At 38.8% G+C, this 20243-nt stretch overlaps 1 protein-coding gene across 7 annotated transcripts in view; it reads left to right on the top strand.

The window, feature by feature from the left end:
* Positions 1-393: 393 nt before the first annotated feature.
* Positions 394-20243, top strand: part of SGK3 (serum/glucocorticoid regulated kinase family member 3) — a 36332-nt gene continuing 16482 nt past the window's right edge. The window contains exons 1-6 of one of the 7 annotated variants that reach the window (XM_071804052.1): positions 516-530; positions 3601-3776; positions 7443-7648; positions 12481-12564; positions 14508-14580; positions 17443-17518. In XM_071804052.1, the coding sequence (XP_071660153.1) occupies positions 7571-7648; positions 12481-12564; positions 14508-14580; positions 17443-17518 (311 nt within the window). In that variant the 5' untranslated portion in view covers positions 516-530; positions 3601-3776; positions 7443-7570. Of the gene's footprint in view, positions 531-571; positions 716-845; positions 1031-3600; positions 3777-7442; positions 7649-12480; positions 12565-14507; positions 14581-17442; positions 17519-20243 lie in introns of those variants that run through there. The other 6 variants (XM_071804054.1, XM_071804053.1, XM_065831752.2 and 3 more) reach the window with 6 other exon arrangements.

The following is a 20243-nucleotide window of genomic DNA, read 5'->3' as shown; positions in this document are numbered from 1 at the left end:
GGGAAGCTTTCATTGCAGCAGCTGGTTGGCTTAATGACAGGCTTCCCAGGGGATCGCAGACACCCTGAGCGCACTGAAGAATTAAACTGAAATCCCTCTTATGCAAAATTATATTTTTAACTATTATTTTTACCAGAATGGCAGCTTCACCACAGATTTTCAGGCGTTTCTGTGGGGAGGTGGGGGGGGGGTTAAATAGGGTGGGGGGTACAGCTCGCCTACCGGCGCGGGCCTACAGCCCGGGGCAAGCCAGGGTGTGGGCCCTGCGGAGGGCCCCCGGGCAGCGCTGGCGGGCGGGCGGGCGGGCAGCCTGGGCTGCACCACGCCACGCCCGGGCCGCAGCCTGGCGCCATGAGGGCTGCCGGGCGCTGGCCGCGTCCGTGGGTGGGCCGGAGCGGCCCGCTCACCCCCGCACGCCACCTGCGGCCGGGCCCCGCGCCTGCCCTCCCCGGGAGGAGGTGAACGGGGGGGTTAACGCGGCTCCCGCTCCTCTCTCCCGCCCCCTGCGGAGCGGCGGCCGCACGTGCGGGGTGCGTGGGCGGAGGGACGCGGCGGCGGGAGGTGGGGGGGCCGCGTGCGCGGCCGTTGGCGCCGGGCGCTGCCGGGCGCCCTTCCCGCGGCGCCGTTCGGCCTCCTCCCCGCGGTGAGAGCCGCGGCGCGCTGCCGGGCGGGAGGCGGCCGCGCGGGGGAGCGACGGCGGCAGCGGACCGGGAATGTGAGAAACGTGCAACTTCCTAGAAATCACGGTGCCGAGAAATCGCTGTCGGGGCGGGGGGAGCGGCTTGGGTTCGTCCCCGAGCTGCGGGGAGGGAGCGGAGCTGCCGCTCTCGCTGGCGCGGTGGGTGGGTACGGGTCAGGCGGTGGGCGACGGGCCGCGCCTGAGGGCGGGATCCGCACCGGACTTGCTCGGGCTCTCGGTGTTTGCAGCCGGGGGTTCGGAAGAGCACAGCGAAGCGGAGGGGGAATAGCACTGAGGTCTTGTCCTGAAAAACTAAAGCTTTTTAGGTAATGCTGACTTGCAGGGATTCAGGTACCCTTGAGGAATTTAATTTTGTGGAGGTTAATTAAAAGGTAGTTGTAGTAATGCTAAAGCTGTTTTGACAGCTCGTCTTTTTTTTTAATATTTATGTGGATTTTTCTCCTCTAGCAACTCTTAAAGGTGTAACTGTTTTTCTTCTAGATGTGCAGTGATTTTGCAGTATGGAATTTTCATTTCTTATTCCCCTTTAAACTTCAGATACGTTTCTGTGCTGGTACTTCATTTCATCACAGTAATGTCACTTGAATACCTTTGTGGTTCTTCCAGTTACTTGGCACTGAAGATGACTGTGAATATCACTTGCTGCTGTATTCTTGTAGCTGAGGTCTTTTTATAACTTCTTTCACACATATATTAAGTATGTTTATAGATTCATGCAGAATGAATGTCTAAATATAGCTCTGATTGTTTTATTTTTTTAGTTTTCTATGACCGTAATATGAGCTAATTATAAAAAAGAAAGGTGTGTATGGAGGAGTATTTTCCTGAAGGCTGTAATATACTTCAGATTTCAGGAAAAAATGTTACTAGCTTTTGGAAAGCATTTTGGAAAGTTCACTGTTAATATTGTTAAGGTAGTGTTCATGCATGGTATTTTTAATAACTTAAAGCTAGAAAATAGACCTATTTCTAAAACACATTTTGGGATACTCGTTTAGGTTAGGAATACAGCATGTTTAACTTGCACATGTTGATGAGAAGTACTGGTTGTTTTAACAATTTTGTTAAATTGTTTTGGCAATTTTAAAGCTGAAGAAGTAGTCACTAGTGGTTACGTGATGATGATGAATTGTGTTAAATTGCTTTCTAATCTTAATTCCCACCTTTGATTGTAAATTACAGCCTCACCACATCTGATGCTATTGCACCAAATTCTGTTATACATGTATAAACAACTGTTCTCTGAATTCTTGTAGAATTGGAACACCTTCTTATTCTCTGTGCAACACTGAAATATGTGAGAGGTCAATGTACGCTCTTACCTGCAGGAGTTTGTAAAGTATCCTTGAAGAACAGATGTAAAATACTAGCTGTCGTTGCACTACTGTAGCACGAGGAATCAAGTAGTGGTGAATTGGGCATGCAATTTGGATATTGTTAAAGCCTCTTTATTTTACTTGCATTTTATATTCCACTATTTAGGTTGTGGCCTTTACGTTATCCAACAGCTTTATGGTTCTTAGGCAGACATGAATTCTTCAGAGTACAGACTTCAAATGTGTGTTTTCTGGGTTGTGAAGTGTTGCTTGGACTTACATGTTGAATTATTGTAAAATCCAGATATATTCCATTGTATGGATTTTACCCTTTTGCCAACTATAGTACATAAAATCCAGTAATTTTCTCCATGGTTGATGCATTAGCAATAACATAAATTTTAAACAGGTAAGAATTCTCCCGTATTTATGTAGTAAAACGGAGAACAGTTGGCGACTTTTGTTTTAAGGTGATGTAAAAAAATGGGCAGTATATCTGGAATAGAAATGAGGGGCCCTCTTGCTTAATCTTGATTAAGAGGGGCAAAATGAAGCTGGGATTGTGCGCTTTGTGTTTACTGAAGCCTGACTGCCCTCTTATGTAGAACTGACTATGTTACAAGTGGCTGGTATCAGCGTCTGTTAAGACCTCTTGAAAGTAGCTCACAGTGCTGTTGCTAGACGTTTTGATCTGTGCTATCCTTAAGAATCTATGTTTAACTGAAATTGGACCAGGTGTGTAGGAAGTACAGGTAGCAAGTGCAATGCAAGCTTGATTTTTTTTTTTTTTTAATGTACTGTGGTTTTTGTGTAAGTTTTAGCATCTGAGGCACGTAGTGACCTTTTTGGATACTATGGACACAAGCTATGGACCTGTGTTCAGGATTAAGAGGCAACTGCATTTTATTGGTAGTATTTGTTCTTTAGACCGATTATATTACTTGGGGTATGCTTACCACAGCAAAGAACCTGTATTCTGTCATGTAGAGAACATAAATACAAATAGATCCAGTCCAAACCACGAATCTTGTTATATGCCAGTTGGAGTAATTTAGTGGAGCTTATTTTGGGAGGTGAGGCAGAAGGGATGTTCTTGGGTGCAGTGGAGTTGTGGGAAGTAAATGTTGGCCTGACCTCTCCAAAGTAAATTTGATAGAGACAAAAGAAAGAGGAGTTGGTTATTTATTTCCCTTGACTGCATTTGTACTTTACCTGCTATATTTTTCTACAAGTAGAAAGAATCAGATGAATTAGACTTTGCCCACATTGCTGCAGAGTAGTCGTTTGCTTTCCGTAGCAGTGCTACTAGAGATTTTAAAAAATGCAATGTAGTGGGTGGATGTATCAACAGGGAGCAGGCTTTTTCCTTTATACAAATGTCTGAATTCTCAACTCTCTTCTCAAATTGTGGTTAGAAGTGGTGTAGAGGTAAGCCAAGGATTGGCCAGAGTATTTTGGTTAGTGCTCTCATTTCAGCTGTACTATTTCTAGAGGTCTGTGCTGGTGTTTAGTGTTCTTGTATTAAAAATCATATGTATGTGGTATTCAAAAGGATGACCTGTGTGAAACCTGTTTTCTTCACAGCTTAGTTACTCAACAGCTTCTGGCCATCAATCTCTCCTCGCAGATTAGCAATCTGTTTTGCGTTGACTCTGAAGCATGTGATTTCTGCAGTCTCTGGCTCTCCTCATCCTGTATTTCTGTTGCACTGGATTCTGAACATCTTGTCTCTCATTTCCTCTGTGTCAGCTGCTTGTCTGGTAAGAAGAGAGCGGGACTCTCTGTTTCATCATACAGTGGTTGAGAAAAAGTTGACTTTCGGGGCTTTCAGAAAGATTGTGTAATATCCAGTGGTATGTTGAGTCATTATCAGGATATTTTGTGGGGAGGACAGAGGAAGTGTTGGAAAGTATGCCAAAGATGATACTTTCTCTAAAGTAAGAGGAAATAATGTTTATAGCAAATAATAAGACTGTGTCCTGCATCTTCCTTTTTGTTTCTGAGTATGTAGGTTGCTTCTGTAATTGGAATCATATTCAGGTGGGATTTTCAGCAGCTGGTTTTACTGGTGACTCAGTCCTGGATTAAGTCTTTCTAGGCAGGTGATTAGTGCATAGGGAAACGCCTGTTCTGTTCCAATGAGTGAGTATGGATCCTGGTGATTCTTCAAGTGTGTTTGCAGGGAGACTGTCTTTTTTTGGGTTTTTTTTGACTGTTCTTGACTCCACTTCACTTGTGTTACTCAAAGAGTTATTGCCATGCTCTTACTTCACCAGAGGCAAAGGTCAGCCTGAAATTTGACATTGTCGTGGCTTCCTGCAGGAAACTCTGAAAATACAGCTTGCTTTTTGACAGCCACTGTGAAGAGAATGCACAGTGTGGCTGTTGGTAGGGTTGAAACTTTGCCAGGAAAGATGCCTGACTTCTGTTCTCTTCTGATGCATGTGTCTGTGCCTTCTGTTCCAGGCTTAGATACTGTAGCAACTTAAGAGTTCTCGCTGTTTCTGGGAAGCACTAGGCTCAGTGTTAACCTGTCTTTCATTATCTACATGCTCTTTCACTAGTACCCGTGTATGATTTTTAAGGGGATTTATTTTGCTATCCAGTTTTCTGCAGTTGTTCTCCTTTCTGCTGGTTAACAAAGTTGAGGCTAGGGGATACTTGTTCTTAGTTACAGGAAAAGCTATAACCAGAGACAAAGAGTTCTCAGCTGACAGCGTCTGTTGAATTAACTCATATCTGGAAACACTCAAGACACTGCAGTTCTCACTTTTGAAGCTGTGCATGAAAATACATTTCTACTGTTTGCTCTCTGTTGTTGCTTCATGTAGTTACCACAGCATTAGTAGTTTTACCTGCTACTGAAACTACAGCTGAGTTCCTAAACAACAGTGTGGCAAAGATTAAGGCAAATTTATCCCTATTTCTACAGTCAAGCCTACAGACCAGATGTAAGAAGCTCTCAAGATCTGATAAGCTCTTGGCAAATAGAAATTGAAAGAAAGCGCTGATCCTCTAGAGTTTAGTGGCAAACTGAAAATGCATTTCTTCCGACTTTGGCAGTTCAGCTTAGTGTTAGTGACCCGCACAATTCGGAGGAGATGCCGCAGATAAAGAAAATAATCACAGCTAGTGATCTTCTAGGCAGCTTGAAGAAAGAAATCTGAACCTTGCAGTTTCAGCTTCTCAGATGATTTATTCTTCTTCTCCCCAGTATGATGAATAAACTCTTCCTGAATTAATCTGGGTGACATTTCCTTCTTTTGTTTTCTGTAGATTTTTCACCTTTGGATCTGGAATAAAGCTCAGCCTTCCAAGTGATATTCTTTGGGCTACAGCTTTTAATCTGTACTACTTCTGTACTGGTATTTAAAAGTAGGACAGCAAGGATAAAAAATGAAAGGGATGAGAGAAGTACAGCCTATATTGTGAGAATGACAGCAAGTATGTTATGAACCTTTGTAATGAATGTCAGTTTATGAGAAAGGTGGTGAGTGATATTAGTCAGTGAACACCTAATCCATTTTAAAGCTTTATTTGTTTTTCTGTGATGAGCAGGAAAACAGATAAACACAGGGACTTGTGCTCAGTTCCTGGTGCTGGACCTAAAGTGGCTAAAGATTGCTTAGTAAAGTCTAAGCTTAGTGAAACACTTACTGAAAGTGGTGCCTATTGACTATTTTAGTGGACCTCTTATGATGGAGAAGAGCACAGTTAACCTTTAGAGCTAAATTTTGGTGTGTGGTAATGGATGAAGAACAGTTTTAATCCTAGGCCATTATAAAATTGTGGAAAATGGGAACTGTGCCTTGTTGTAATAAAGCTTTTAACAGTGGCTTGCCAAAGGAAAAGAAACTGATTTGAAACTCCAAGTCTGTGTAACTGGCTTGGATGAGCTGTGTTATAGTAAAATAAAGGCGGGGGGGGGAGCTTAACCCTGCTGAACCCTGTAATTACCTAATCAGTGCAGTAGGGAACAATCAAACTAAGGTAAATGCAGATATAACTGAAAATCATTATCTGAATATGTTGCAGTATGCGTGATCTATCGCTATCGCTGTGATTACAGTGGTTTCAACCACTTATTTTTATTTGAGGTCACCAGATCTTTGAAAATTACATGATTTTAAATGGCTACAGGAGGAATAATAACATGAAGTTTGGACCAGAGAGATGATCTGGCTTTTGAGAACAAAAAACAGTCAACTGACTGACTGAGACTAGTTGGCTATCAAGAACAAATCTTTGCACTGGATTCCAGGGGCTTTGGCCTTCTTGCCAACATAAATATGGGTGTCTCTCTAATAGCAGAATTGCATTGGAATAGCTTTTGCTTTTTGGAAATTTGTAAAATGAAATATAGACTTCACTTTTATACTTCCTTGTTTTAAGAAAATAGGGAGTTAAATGTTGAACTGTGTGTTCCTTTTTCCTCTTGCTGTTTTGAAGAGAACTGAGGTCTCAGCTTTCTAAAAGATTTTTCTCATGTTTATAAGTTGGTCAGACTCATAGTGTTCTAAAAGCTGAGCTGCATTCACTAAAACACTTCAGATGGCCGTGCAGGCATGGACAGAGGGTTGTAGCTATGTAGCATTGATTTCAGCTGCTCTTAGGCAGTACTGAAGTTCCTGTTGTTTGCAGTGGTGTCCAGTCAACAATTTGCTTACGCTCAAGGCACGTGTGGAGAATACTGTCCTTTAGGGAGGGAAGAGACATGTACTTAACAAAAAGTTTTCTGTCTTTTGATGGCTTTATACTCTCTCTTGCTTGTGCTCTTCTCAAGTTCTGCTGGGAAGCTAACTGTTCTACTGAAGGGAATGCACAACCTTACTGTTCTGCTAAACACAAAGTATGTCAAGTATGGGGGAAGAGAAGGTAAATATTCCAACAGACACATGATGCTGCCTGTGTCCGTTTCTAAAATTCACATGAAAATTTTATTTTCTCATGTCATCTTTTATCTCTGATGTGATAATATACTCAGCATGTTCTGACAAATCTGAAATGCCCTCTGGTAAAGACTCATGCAGTTGAAAAATGTTGGTTTTGAAATAAACTGTTCTGAACGTACACGTTAGTGGCTTTTATCAGATGTCTCATACTGGGTTGTCATCTTTAATTATTTCTCTGTGTTCTATCTTTCTTCCTTCAAAGTATTGTCTGTAGTTGGCCCAAATCTGTTTCCAGTATGTCTGTGCAACTTTGTTTTTTCTTTTGAGTGCACTTGTATCCTTAGAGAATGCGAGTGATTTCAGTGAAACAACAAGGACCACAAGCACGAAATGATTTGCTAAATAATAATTATTATGGCTGTATATATGCACATTAAGTGCATTTCCAGCCAGGAAGAGTTTTTATCAGGCAGGTTTTAGCACTGTGAGTTAAGTGTTCCCCATACTTAATTTTCCTTTTATGTTCATTTTAAGCTTACAGGATGGAATTTACATTTTCTCAAGAGAAGCTGCATATCTTGGATCAATACTGTTGAAGATATCTTCTGATTGCAACACCTGAAGCAGGGTCCTGTAACAAATTTGTCAAAAAACCACATACAATGGATCTCAAAGAAAGCTGCCCAAGTGTTAGCATTCCCAGCTCTGATGAACACAGAGAGAAGAAAAAACGGTTTACTGTAAGTATGTAAGATGTAAGCAAGTGCATAGGCTATTAGTGCCTTTTTTTTTTTTTTTAACTAGTAAACTTGGTATTATTTTCTACAGGTTTATGGAAATCTGTTCACAGTACTGGCCATAGTCCAGTGTTAGAAGTTGTGAATGTTTTATAATGTTGAACCATTTCTTTCTGAAAAAAGAATTTGCTTTACAAATTTCTGGTATTTTTATCCGCAAATAGCAACATTTTCTCATATAAAATACCTAAGTGTCCAAATGTAGGGATAACATTTTGATACCAAATCACATTAGCAGTTGGCATCCTACATGATTTTTTGTGAAAACATTTGTTTTGTAAAGGAGTAAAGTGTGGCTTTGGTTTTGATGGTTGTTTTGGTTTTTAAGTGGCCAGTTTATTCATAGATATCCTGTTAGACTTCTATAAATTTTTGTGTAAAAGAAACAAAAACATAAACCATCAAAGGTTTGAAAGACATTTTTTTTGTCTTCCGTCCTGTTTTCTGATTCTAATGCCTATGTGGTTTTTTTTTTTTCTTATTTTGTTCCCATTTCCACTCCTTGTCATTTCTCTCCCTCTTCCTTTTTTGACTTTCCAATTTGACTTGTTTTTTGGAAGTAAAGTCTTCCCGTTCTGTGGGGAACTTGAATTGCAAAAAATCAAGTTGTGTGGCATGGATTTTTTGTTTCGCTTATATGTATGGCGGGTTTTAAAGACAGCATCATAATACTTCCTTTAAAAAGCTCGAAGTATTTCATTGCTCTTGTGCAATTTCCTCTAAGCTTTTTTTTTCCTTGAGTGAATTAGTCATTCTTCAGATGTGGAATGTAAACATCCTTGAACTGAATTGCTGTCTGAAGAATACAACAAAACAAAGATTTACTTTGAGTTATATATCTTTCCTCTTCACCTCTTTTCCTCAGAGATGAATAATGTTGCTTGATTCTACAGGTATATCAAGCCGTAATTTAAGGAGGGAGTATGCTGGTAAAGGAAGCAAACTAACGAGAACTTTACTTAAAACTGCTGCATGCATGTGAAACTCAAATGAACAGGAAAAACTTCACGAAAGTCTAAACTTGAGTAAAACAGATTTGTTTTATCATCTCAATATTTCCAGTCCTGTTGTTAAAATGTGCCAGTGTGATACATTTGTGGTACATACTAGTGTTGTCATCTCCAGGTCATCTTACATAAAGATCTGTGTGACTACTTTAGTAACCTAAAGGCACTTTCTTTGGATATGCCCTTTAGAAAGCTGTACGAGCAAGAGTAGGAAACTTCAGAAGCTGAGGATTGAGTTGGGGGAGGAAGGGATCCAACCCAGCTTGCACTCCGTGGAGGTGCACTTTGTCTTGGCAGCTTCTGCTTTCTGCAGAAGGGAATAATTAGCAGCTTGACAAGAACTACTCTTCACAACCAAGCTCTTGAGTATTATCGCATATATTTTAGAATCTGATAACAGCAGTGAGGGTCATACTATACTTGATGGTAGGAACTGTGAATTCTAGCATGTGTGTCTGTTAGTGCTTTTGCTGTGTATCCTCTTTTGTAGCTGCATTGTAATGACTAGAGCCCATTAGTACTGCTTTTAGAGGGGAGTGAGGTGCAGGGAGAAACAGTTATTAACAAATTTGTGGTAGGCATAGCTGTTTCTGATGGCAATGTTAGTGCCGTTTCTGTGGACTGCAGTTAGAACCTTAGGGTGAAAGGAAAGGTTAAAGTGATAAAGGCTGGGAAGGACTTCAGGTGACTGTTTTGTGTAATCTTCACCTTACTGTTGCTTGCGGTATATATCACTACTGCTTCTGAGAATATTCTAGAATCTTAATGGTCTGAATAGAAATGATGAATTCCAGCTCAAATCTCACAGAGGCTCGCTTAATGCTGGCATGGAAACAAGACAAGTATGTGCAACTTAGATTTTATTAGCTCTCTTTTTGCTCTCACACTTGCCCCAATGTAGCATTTTTAAAAACAATCATGTCTCTGTGCAGTTCTCATTCTGGTAATGAGTCGAGCTTTTCAGTTTTGTCTTTGGAAATGAACTCTACATTCCTACTGAGCATTTTCATAACCTTTTATTGAATATTTGTTTTGGTTTTGTTAGATACTGTGTACGTTTGATATATTTACCATCAGTATTTTTTTCATGACAAATAATTTCATGTTTGAATTTTTCAGGTGTTCTGACAGGGAAGCTTTTTTACTTCCACTTAATTTGTGGTAACCAGCCTCTATGTATATCCACTGTAGTTCACTGTCCTGCCTTTTCCTGAAGATGTAGCATTCATGTTCTTCATAAAAAGAGCAAAATACTTGATTATTTTGCACCATATCTAGGCTATATTAATTGCTACTCTCTCCTTGCTGCATAGTGGGCTATTCTTTTGCTTGTTTTGCCAAATAGCTTTGTTTTGGGTTTCTTGCTTTTGTCCCTGTGCTGTTTGATGTCTGAGGCTTAATTTTCTCTTCTGACCTGTTCTCATTTCCCTTCACACCCCCATCATATACAGGCTTATTAAGAAATCTCTTTCAAGGGTGCTGTTTGATTAAATCTGGAAACTTTGTTTTAGACCTGTGATGTATAATACTAATCCCCAGCCCTGTGGAAATTGTGGAGTTTTTTTTTATTTTGTTGACACTTACTAAATAGTTTCCTTACTTTCTCAATGCTTTCTTTCTTGAAATTGGAGACCTGCCTACTTTTTTACTTATCTTTGTTTAATACAAATTGCATATTTAATCCAGAAGCATGAGCTATCAAAACAGTTGAAGCCTTTTAAATTTCAGTTACTTCTTTTGAGAAGACATCCTATTGCATCCAGAAATAGCTAGACCCTATCCTATCTGTATCTGGGAAGATACTTTATGGTAATAATTGTGATGGTGATGTTTTCAGGAATTGTTTTTTTTTTTTTCTTCCTTCTTCCTTTCTCAAAGCTTTGCATTATTTATTCTCATATTACAAGATGCATCTTATCTATGTTTTAGCAGTTTTCTAAGACTAGTTTTGATTTAGGAGTAATTAGATTGAAAAGGTTATTATCTAATTAATATCTAATTCTTCCTCCCTGCCTTTCTAGAAACGGGCATTGCACATTTCTGTAAATCATTACATAGCTGTAGCTGAGAGTAGTAATATAGCCCAAAGATATGTTACATTTTGGAGTTTTACCAAATTCTTTGTAGATATCATATGTGTTCTTACTGTGTTCTTGCAGTGCTTCTGTAACTGTTGAGCTTGCAGTTTCTGCTTTGTTGGGCATGCAAGAACTTCAGTGATGTTGTGAACTAGATGACCTCATATAATTTTTTTTATGCTCTCTGAGGTAGAAAATGTCGACTGTGTCATTTCTCTGCATCTAGCTTTTCGAAGAACAAAACTCTTCTAATTTTGAGGTTGCCAAGGAGGTGAATATCATTTTGTATCTTAAGTTATGCTCTCCTGTGCACTTTGCAGTCTGCTAATTTAAGAAGTTGTCCATGGCTTACTTCTGAGGCTTGTTGGCATTGATCTGCCATGTAGTTGTGAGGAGAGGAGATGTTTTACAGGAATAGCTTTTGTGTTTGAGCATTATTTGCAGGACTTGGTTGCTAGTATAAGATACCTGGCTCAGGAGGACTGTACATGAGTCTTTGCAGCTGAAGCTTTTGCTCTTTACAGTCTAGGGAGGCTATTGAAGGTATGTAGCTAGGTTTAGCAGTATAAGGAAAGTCTAGATTTCTAATTAGAGTGTCACCAGCGTCCTACTAGACACTTCTATCCAGCCTCTTGTGTTTCCCGAGGAAGCAGTTAAAATAGCATGAATGCAAATGCCAGGCTAAGGAACTGATGGTGGTGGCTGCTGCTTCCACAAATGGAATTAGAGAGGTAAGATGCTGTTGTAGGACAGAAGGGAGACTGGGGTATTGGTCCAGTTTCCTACATCAGGAATTAGCAGCCTTCCGTGCTTGTTCCCTTGCTGTGTCCATCTTCTCCCCTGCAGGAATATCCATCCAGCCTCCCTCTGGAAGTACGAGAAGGTGTAGAAGGGAGGTCAGCTAGTTGCATAAAAGGGGAGAAGCCTGCTGAACACTTGTCTGTCAACCAGATTTATGAAGGCAGGGGTTGACAGTCTGTCTAGTTGCTGGAGTCCACTGCTGCCATGGGATCTGAATGGCCAGAACTGTGCAGCAGGTTCCAGCTACACCTGCCTTGATCCCAATGCTATGTATTATGTAACCTGCGCTGTCTTTCAGCCATAGCAGCAGTTTCCCACCCCCAAAGGATTGTGTTTAAATCCCAGGCCATCTGCCAGGATCCTGACTATAATATGTATTCAAGATGTTGCAAGAAACAGTTATCTTTGTAACTGTCTTCCGTAAGTGCTTTCTCTTTAGGTTTTGGTGAAGATAATAATCAGTGTTTAAATGCTTTACTTCCTTAATATTAGTCTTTATTACAGGTTATCAAATTGCTAACAAACTTCATAGCAAATATTTATGAACTACTATAATATCTGGTGGCCAGGTGTTCTTGTTAGATATGAACTAATTTATGAAACTCCATAAAATAAGTGTGGTGTTGGTTGTTTTTTTTTTGTTGTTGTTGGTTTGTTGTTTTTTTTTTACACCAGGTAAGCAAAACCTATTTCTGTAAAATACCGCACTCTTCTACATTTTCTTTTAATGATTTGTGTTGATGTCTGTGTGGCTATAAGAAATATATAGGTCAACAAATACATTTACATAATACATTTAACAGCCTGTCCTTATTTCCACCACAGGATTAAACCTGAGAGGTTTTATTAAACTTTACTGTTGGCAATAACTTCATCTTTGTTACTGCAGGTTTACAAAGTGTTGGTCTCGGTTGGCAGAAATGAATGGTTTGTCCTCAGACGGTATGCAGAGTTTGATAAACTCTACAACACGGTAAGCAAAAATGCAAGCTATGGAATCATGCCAGAATAGCACACAGAGTAACACTTGTTAGCAGTGGTACGGTTTCAGTTAATTCCCTTATTGAGGAGTTTGAATCAACATTCAATAACCATTGGAGCCTGATTAAAGAGAATTACGGGGTGTTTCTTTTTTAAACTTGGGTTTGTTTGAATTTCAAACTCAAAATCCACTTATTTGAAACTTTTGGTTTTTTAGTTGTTGCTTGGGGTCATAGTGTAATGAGAGAAACTTCCCATTTATGGGTTGCCAAAACATCTGAAATTTGCATTTGTTCATGATGGTAAAAATCACTGCAAAACTTAAAACCTTGACATAGATAAACTTCTCTTAAAATCAGTAGTTTACTTTGAAGTGTTGAAAGCAGTGAACAGACCCTTGTTTCTTAATATAAACGTATTGATAAGTCAGTAATGGCAATTCCTACCTGCAGTTTCATAGCCAAATTTTGTGGCAGTGGTCCAAATAAAATAGGCCTCTTCAGCAAATAAGTATGGATTTATTGTTTTTTTTTTTTTTTTTTTTTACTGGAAGAGGACTTTTCCCCTTTTACATAGTGGGCAAGTGGTGCAAATACTTGCTCAGCTGTGCGGTCTGTTATGTCTCCGTGTCATACCCTTCTCCAGTTCTTTGTGTTTAGAGCCCACAATTTCTGCTTTAACAAAAGAAGAAATAATTCCTCCATGATCCACATGAGAAAAGATTGCCAGCTGCTTCCCTCTGCCTCTGTTTCCCTTCCATTGCCTCTATGAGAAGCAGTCAGGCTTTTCTCCCTTCTGCCTCACCGAACACGGGCTTGTATGTGGCAGTGTTATGCATATGCACGCAGCAAGCTTGGAGCTGTCGGATACACCATGCTATGTTTGCCTGCCTCTTGGGATAGACTTGGAAGTGATGCGGAAACAGTGTCCCTTTTTCCATACCTGCAGAGTGCATGTTGGCAATGCTGTTCCCTTGCCACTGTCTCTTGCCATTCAGTTTCACGTTGCTCTGCGGTTTGTTCAGCGCTGTTTTTTCTAATGCATGTAGGGGTGGAGGTCCTGGGGAAGCATAACCCAGAGGACTTTTAGTACAGTTTCTATTCAGTGTAATTTGTATAGCATAGTACACCAGAAAGAACTTGTGCTGACAACTGGAAGAGATACTGATGTTTCTAAGGAAAGAAGAATTGCCAGCTACTGTATTAGAAAACTGCTGTCTTAAAGAGGATGAGAGTAGGATTGCTCTTCTGGAGTGCTTGAAGATGAAGCAAATGTAATCAAGGATTGGCTCTTGTTTGTTTGTTTTTGTTTTGTTTTTTTGATAAATTCAGTAGTGTTGTATACAATCTTCTGGTCAGTTTATCAAGTGTCAAATATGATCAAATTATCAAATGCAGCATCGTGAAGTAGGCTGTTCATCCATTTATAATTTCGACTTAAGGGTAGACCACCCGTGGTTTCTAAAGCTTTAAGAATGTTTGGGCAAAACCCAGAGGCCTGTATCCCCAGCTCATCTTAAGACTCACCCCTGTGCAAGCAAACAAGAAAACAACAAACCCAAGAGAGATAGAGAATTGATGGAGCAAGAAAGTAAACAGGAAAATAAAACCAAAATTGAAATTCTAGCCTACTTTTTTAATGTAGTACAAGTGGAAAAACTGTTTTGGCAGCATTGCAGAAGACAGCTGCAATAGCCCATAGCTTTCTGAAGTGAGATGGCCTTTGAATTTAAAAGAGTATGACTGGTGCAAACAAGCTGAGTACAGATTGTTTGGAGTTTGTTTTTTTTCCCCAATTGTATTAGAGAAGATGGCAGAGAGGAACAGAATTACTAAGAATCAGATGTTCAGACTGTTAATCAGAACACAAACAAAATGCAATTATTTCTAGGTACTTTGTCTAAGCACAGTCTAATTGTATGTGTTTTGTTTTCAGCTAAAGAAGCAATTTCCCACCATGAACCTGAAGATTCCAGCTAAAAGAATATTTGGAGATAATTTTGATCCCGGTAAGTTATCATCTTATTACTCATTTTGTCAGTTTCTTTATATGAAAATTGATCTATTCCAGCCTACAAGAAGCTATCTTAGATGAGTTTTACACCAGTTCTCAAAACAATGACTAAACCCAAGTTTAGTCATGCTTCAGTCAAGAGCAGGAGCTGGTGTAGGTAGGTATTCTACCTTGGGATTGTGAACAAAGTAACGCTTAGTGGCCCAGTGCCTCTCTTGTGCTGAAGGCTGTAGCTTCTCCCAACCCTCCTGTGTTCAGGATTGTGAGAGATTTTCAACTGTCAGGTGTGATCTGCCTTCTATAAAAGCAAAAGCTGAAACCCAGACTCTTCTGAATGTATGCCTAGTAAAATTTAAACTTCCCTTGTGTGACATTTTTTTTTCTCTCTGAAAAATGAAACTACTACAGGATTTATCTTCGATGGCTTTTGAACTCTCTGTATCTAAGTGTGCTTCCTCGTGCAGTTTAGATGAAACTGAACCTCTTCCTATTGTTCACTTACAGAAGCCTGTCTGATGTGAACATGATGTGATCCAGTTAGCAGTGATGGGTCCCAATTAAGCTTGCTCTGCCCACATCAAAATACTAATGGAAATGTATATTGAATCAACGCAGGTGGCACCATCGATGAATAAATAAAAAAGCAAATGAGGAGGCAAGGCCTTTGCTCTGTGTGTTTTACCCTTCATTCAGGCCCTTTTTACTTAAGGGTTTTTCTGATGGTCACTGGGCACATCCCACCTTCCCCTGGCTTGCTGATGTGATCAGAGCTTGTGTAGTTTCACCTCCTCCTGCACCTGTTTCCAGCATGTCATTTTTCTCCTTTGCTGAAGAACAAGTGAACCCAAAGGTGTTGAACTCTTGGGACATGTCATTTGGTGTTTTTAGAGTTCTTTCAAACATTAATTTTTGGTAGTTACTGTTAATCATCTGGATCCTGATGTGAAGCTTCCTTTTATTTTTTTAATTAAAATTATCAAATGCAGGTGTCTGAGCACTGATGTCCTCTTCTGGTGAAGATGTAAATGATTGCCAAAAGTTCTAAATGTGTTGTGTCTATAGGGACTTCTTGTTTCGTTTAGTTTCTTTCATTTTCTAGGACCTTGGGGTTTTCAGAGCTGATCCGCTGTACAACCAAATGTACCAATGCATTTCTTGGAGTCAAATTTAGGAAACTGGAATTTAAATGTGGGAAAAAAAACCCAAACCAAAAACAAACAAAAAAACCCTAAAACATTATTAAAACTACATATGTAAAACGATGTTCTCAGACTTGTTTTAAATTTCTACAAACTATGCTGAAATCCTTGAAGCATGAGAAACTAAATAGTTCTCAAGATGTTTCTTGCTGGGGGGCAAGGTGGAGATGGAGCCATGATGTTAATTTAATAATTCTCTATCTTAACAGTGATTTATTGAAGCTTTGTAATGTTTCTGCTGGCTTCTGAAATAAGTAGCTTGTTTTACAGATGTCAAAAAGATATTTTACTTCTGTCAATCCATGCTTAGGTATGCAGCGTTGTACTATTGCATTGGAGTTGTAGGTGCAGCAGAGTGAAACATAGATATCCCTTTTCCCCAAATCTACCAAAAATACTTTCATAACCTAAATTGTCATTAAATACTCCATTTTTATTGTCACTTAGGTAACTTCAAAATTAATCTTGTTTTAACTTCAAAAAAGGGACAGAGGGAGATCATAAAAACCAGTCAAAATACAGAACTAGAAAATTACAGAATACGTTTGAGCTGTCGTGATGCAGGTGTTTCATCCTCAACAATGTGGACAGCTCTGTAGGCTTCGAGTGGCTGATGGCATTGTACATCTTCTGCACTGAAACTGCTGATGTTGGTGACTCCTGTAGCATCTTTATGCAAATTTACTTTCCTGTTTGATGTCAGTAATTTGGGATTATTAAATACCCTAACAAGTGTTGAGAGATTATATCTGTGAAACAATATGAGCATATTTCTTCATATTTGAAATACAGATTTTATTTGAAATTCAATTTTAAAATTTTAATAGTTGTCAGTAATCTATATGTGACAGTGTCTTGGGAAATTGGAGTACCTTGCAAGTTAATAAACAAGTTAAATATTCTTTTTCCATACAAATTATTGTTGATATGAGTAGTGAAAGACAATATTATTCTGGTTTACACTTTTTGTGTTAGAGCTCTATTTCTATTTCAAGTCCCTTGTGTGTCATTCCATATTGCTGAAAAAAGGTTGTGTGTTTTAAGCTTTGGATGAATGTGGAGATTGAGGATTTTTTTTTTTTTTTTTTTTTTTTTTTAAGTTAGAGATGGTGTTCAAAATAGAAACAAAAGCACTTTACTTAGTTATCTTTAATGGTTACATCCAAGTGCCTCCTGGCTGGATGAATTGAGCAACTTGTCTGCTGCCATACCTGTATTACAGAAATATGCTGCTTGGTGGGACTGTTCATGTAAAAACTTGTGCAACTGATACCAAGTTTTGCCTGTGGCTTTGGTTTTTTTTGAGTAGAATCAGGTCCTGAAGGGCTCACCCATTCAACGAAGGCTGCACAGGTTAGCCCACGGTGGTTGCACACTGTTCTTGAAGCCCTTCGGTGCACTTTTAATCCACGTGGCTTTCTACATTTTCAAGTAGTGTTGCAGAGGAAACTCAAAGTTGTTCTCTTACTTCACCTGAATGTTTTAAGTTTGTGATTGTCATATGTAGAACCAATCGTATTCTGCAGCAATCATAAACCAATCTCCTTTTAACTGCTGTTTAAGTCTTATTAAAAAACTAAATTGGAAAATTAGTCTTTTTTTGCAGGATGTCTGATCATTCTAATAAATCTACCTCTTTTTTTTTTTTTTTTCCCTAGACTTTATTAAGCAGAGAAGAGCAGGACTGAATGAATTCATTCAAAATTTAGTTAGACAGCCAGAGCTATGCAACCAGTAAGTAGTTTCATTTCTGTTTTATAAGGACTGTTTAACATGAGATGTCAAATACAAAAATGCAAATTAAGTACTTTTAACCAGAAAATGTGTTATACCTGTTCAGTGCTATTAAGTATAATAAATAAACTTCAATATGACTGTTCATTCATTCAGGAAAAATCTACAGATGAACAGTATAAAAATACTTTTTTTTCCTGAAAATTGATCTACAAATAAACTTGCAGGCAGTTAACTGATCTTAGTTGAAAGGGTGCAGATTCCAGTGTGAACTCTGTTGCTGTAAGGCAGGTGTTTGTTTTGTTGACAGCTTTAGTGTTTGAGGGCTCTGCTGTCACTTGCTACTACGTTGCTGGGAGTAAGTCACTGCCTGCATCCTTTGGTTAGAGCAGTTCATGTATGAACTTGAACCAATCAGCTTGCCTAGGTGGTTTGGGATAACCAATCTGACCTGCCTAAAGCAAGTGACTAAATTTGCACATAAACTCTTCCATGAGAAGAAATGTGGGTGTGTTAACCTCACCAGTGGGACAGTGATGAATGAGAGATGATGTGCTAGAGTCAGCTCCAGTTAAATCTGGAGGATAGTGCTTCTGTGTGTGAACTGATTTGGGCAAGTAAACTGCATGTTTCTTCTAGTTTAAATCTATACCTAATCAGTTTAAACTAAATCCATGCGGTTTTCTGTGTTGCTTGAACTAGTGAAATGGTAAAGCTTTGTGTTTTACTTTAGTGTTGAGTAAATGTCTTTAATACATATGCTTTGTTTACTTAGCCTATCTGTACAACCTGTGAAATTGCCCATATCCCACAGGAAAAAAAAAAAAAAAGTCTAACAGAATATTGCTGCAGTGTGCAGAGTGTAGTCAGATTATTTTTTTCCCAACAGATGAACTATTTAATGTCCTATTAACTTGAAATATGTACTTCCTTCCTTTTTTGGAAAAAAGAGCATTTTATATGTACTTCCTTATTATAAGTGGAAAAAAATTTGAAACAAAGCATTTACAGTGGAAGAGTTTTCCACTAGAACAAATATTGTGAGGTTTGTGGTCATAGTCAGCTTCTTCTGAGGGAAAGAACAGAAAGCATTTTAAATAATTATTGAAAGCTAATCTGTTTTGTTACATTAGGAGAGGACAATGGTGGTATTTAGCACAGTCTCCTCCCCTACTTGATTGTCGGTATGTCCAAGTACCAAGTATTGTGTCTCAAAACATACTGTACTTGTTCTCCAAAGGTGAAATGGTACCTTTTTATGCACATCACAAAAGTGTGTGCTAAAAAAAAAAAAAAAAAAAAAAAAGCCAAACCTCAAATCCACTTGTCTTTTAAGTTTTTGTGATCTTTTAAAATGGTTTTATGCTCAAATGCATCTGTAGCTGAATCTACGTTCTTTAACAAGGCACTTAGCCTGTCTGATCCATCAAAATTAACTTAAAATGCTATTAAGAAATAGGTCTTCAGGTGTTTTGATGCTGCTGAAAGTGTTTTAAATAAAGTTTATTAGACATAGCTCTACAATAAAAACAAAATAGAGACTGAAGTTTGTCTTATGCTGTTCTCCTCCTCCCCAGCCTTTATGTAACAGTGATTTATGTAGGAGAAAAGACAAGCCTTCAGTTCACAGTTCAGTGCAAAAGCATTTAATTTTACAGTAATTTCTGTGTTGTTTTTCTTTTAATTACTGCAAAGTACTTTGTTTTTCTGGAGTGAATTTTTACTTTTTGCAGTGCTCCATTGCAACAAGTTGTATTAATAATTACAAAACCTGTCACCTTTTCTGTGTGCCAATTAATTTTATTAGTGAAGAAATGCCAAAACATTATGACTTTGTTTTGGTGTGGTTTTTTTGGGGGGAGTTTGGTGTTGTTTTTGGAAAAATCTGCTAGAAACTACTCAAGGAATATGTGGTGGCTGAGTCTTCACAGATAGTTCACATCTTGCTTTCTTAGACCATTTTGCTTTAATGTGCAAATTAAATTTGATATTAGGTAAAATAACTTCTGTGAAGTTAGTAATATACAAGGAAGACTTTGAGGGTTATACATTCTCACAGAACTTTAAGGAAGGCCACCTTCCATTACATCTTTTAAGCATTAAAACCAATATCAGGATGTCATGTTTGTAAGTCCTACCTAGGAAAACTGTTTCACAAAAGCTTAAGGATGGTTCATGATGATATCCTCATTTCTGGAAGGGAAGGCACCTGAACATCTAAGCTGAAAAGCAGAATGTCAGACTTGGACTTCTCGCCCCCTCAAATGTAGGTCTTCACTGAAAAAGTAACACATTTAATTGTCTATCAGAACATGTACAAAGAAAATCTATTTGAATCCAAATGTATAATAGAGAATGCATTAAAAATGTAGTTATTTTTAGATAGTCCAAAGTAGCTCCTTAATGAAAAGGAGAACATTTGCATAACACTTGAAGAACCTGAGGATGACAATACGCTGCAACCTCTATGGGGAAATGAGTTATCAGTTCTTTAAGTGAGAAGCGGGGTTCTGCATTTGTTCCCTTGAAGAAAGAGTGACTAGATTTTTCTGGTTTTGAAGTGGGATGAACATAAAAATGAATATGAAACCCCTAGATTGTAACATATTGCAGTTTGTGTCAGGGAAAGCAAACCTTGCATTACATTAGTTATGATCTTTTAAAATCTTACTGTACATGATGGCTTTTTGAGCCTCTGCTTTCTGTAAGAGCATGAGCCAGCAGT

The sequence above is a fragment of the Patagioenas fasciata genome, chromosome 2 (assembly GCF_037038585.1).
Source record: "Patagioenas fasciata isolate bPatFas1 chromosome 2, bPatFas1.hap1, whole genome shotgun sequence".
Classification (NCBI taxonomy): domain Eukaryota; kingdom Metazoa; phylum Chordata; class Aves; order Columbiformes; family Columbidae; genus Patagioenas; species Patagioenas fasciata.
The sequence above is the reverse complement of the archived record's forward strand: the minus strand, read 5'-3'. Positions and strand labels throughout refer to the sequence as shown.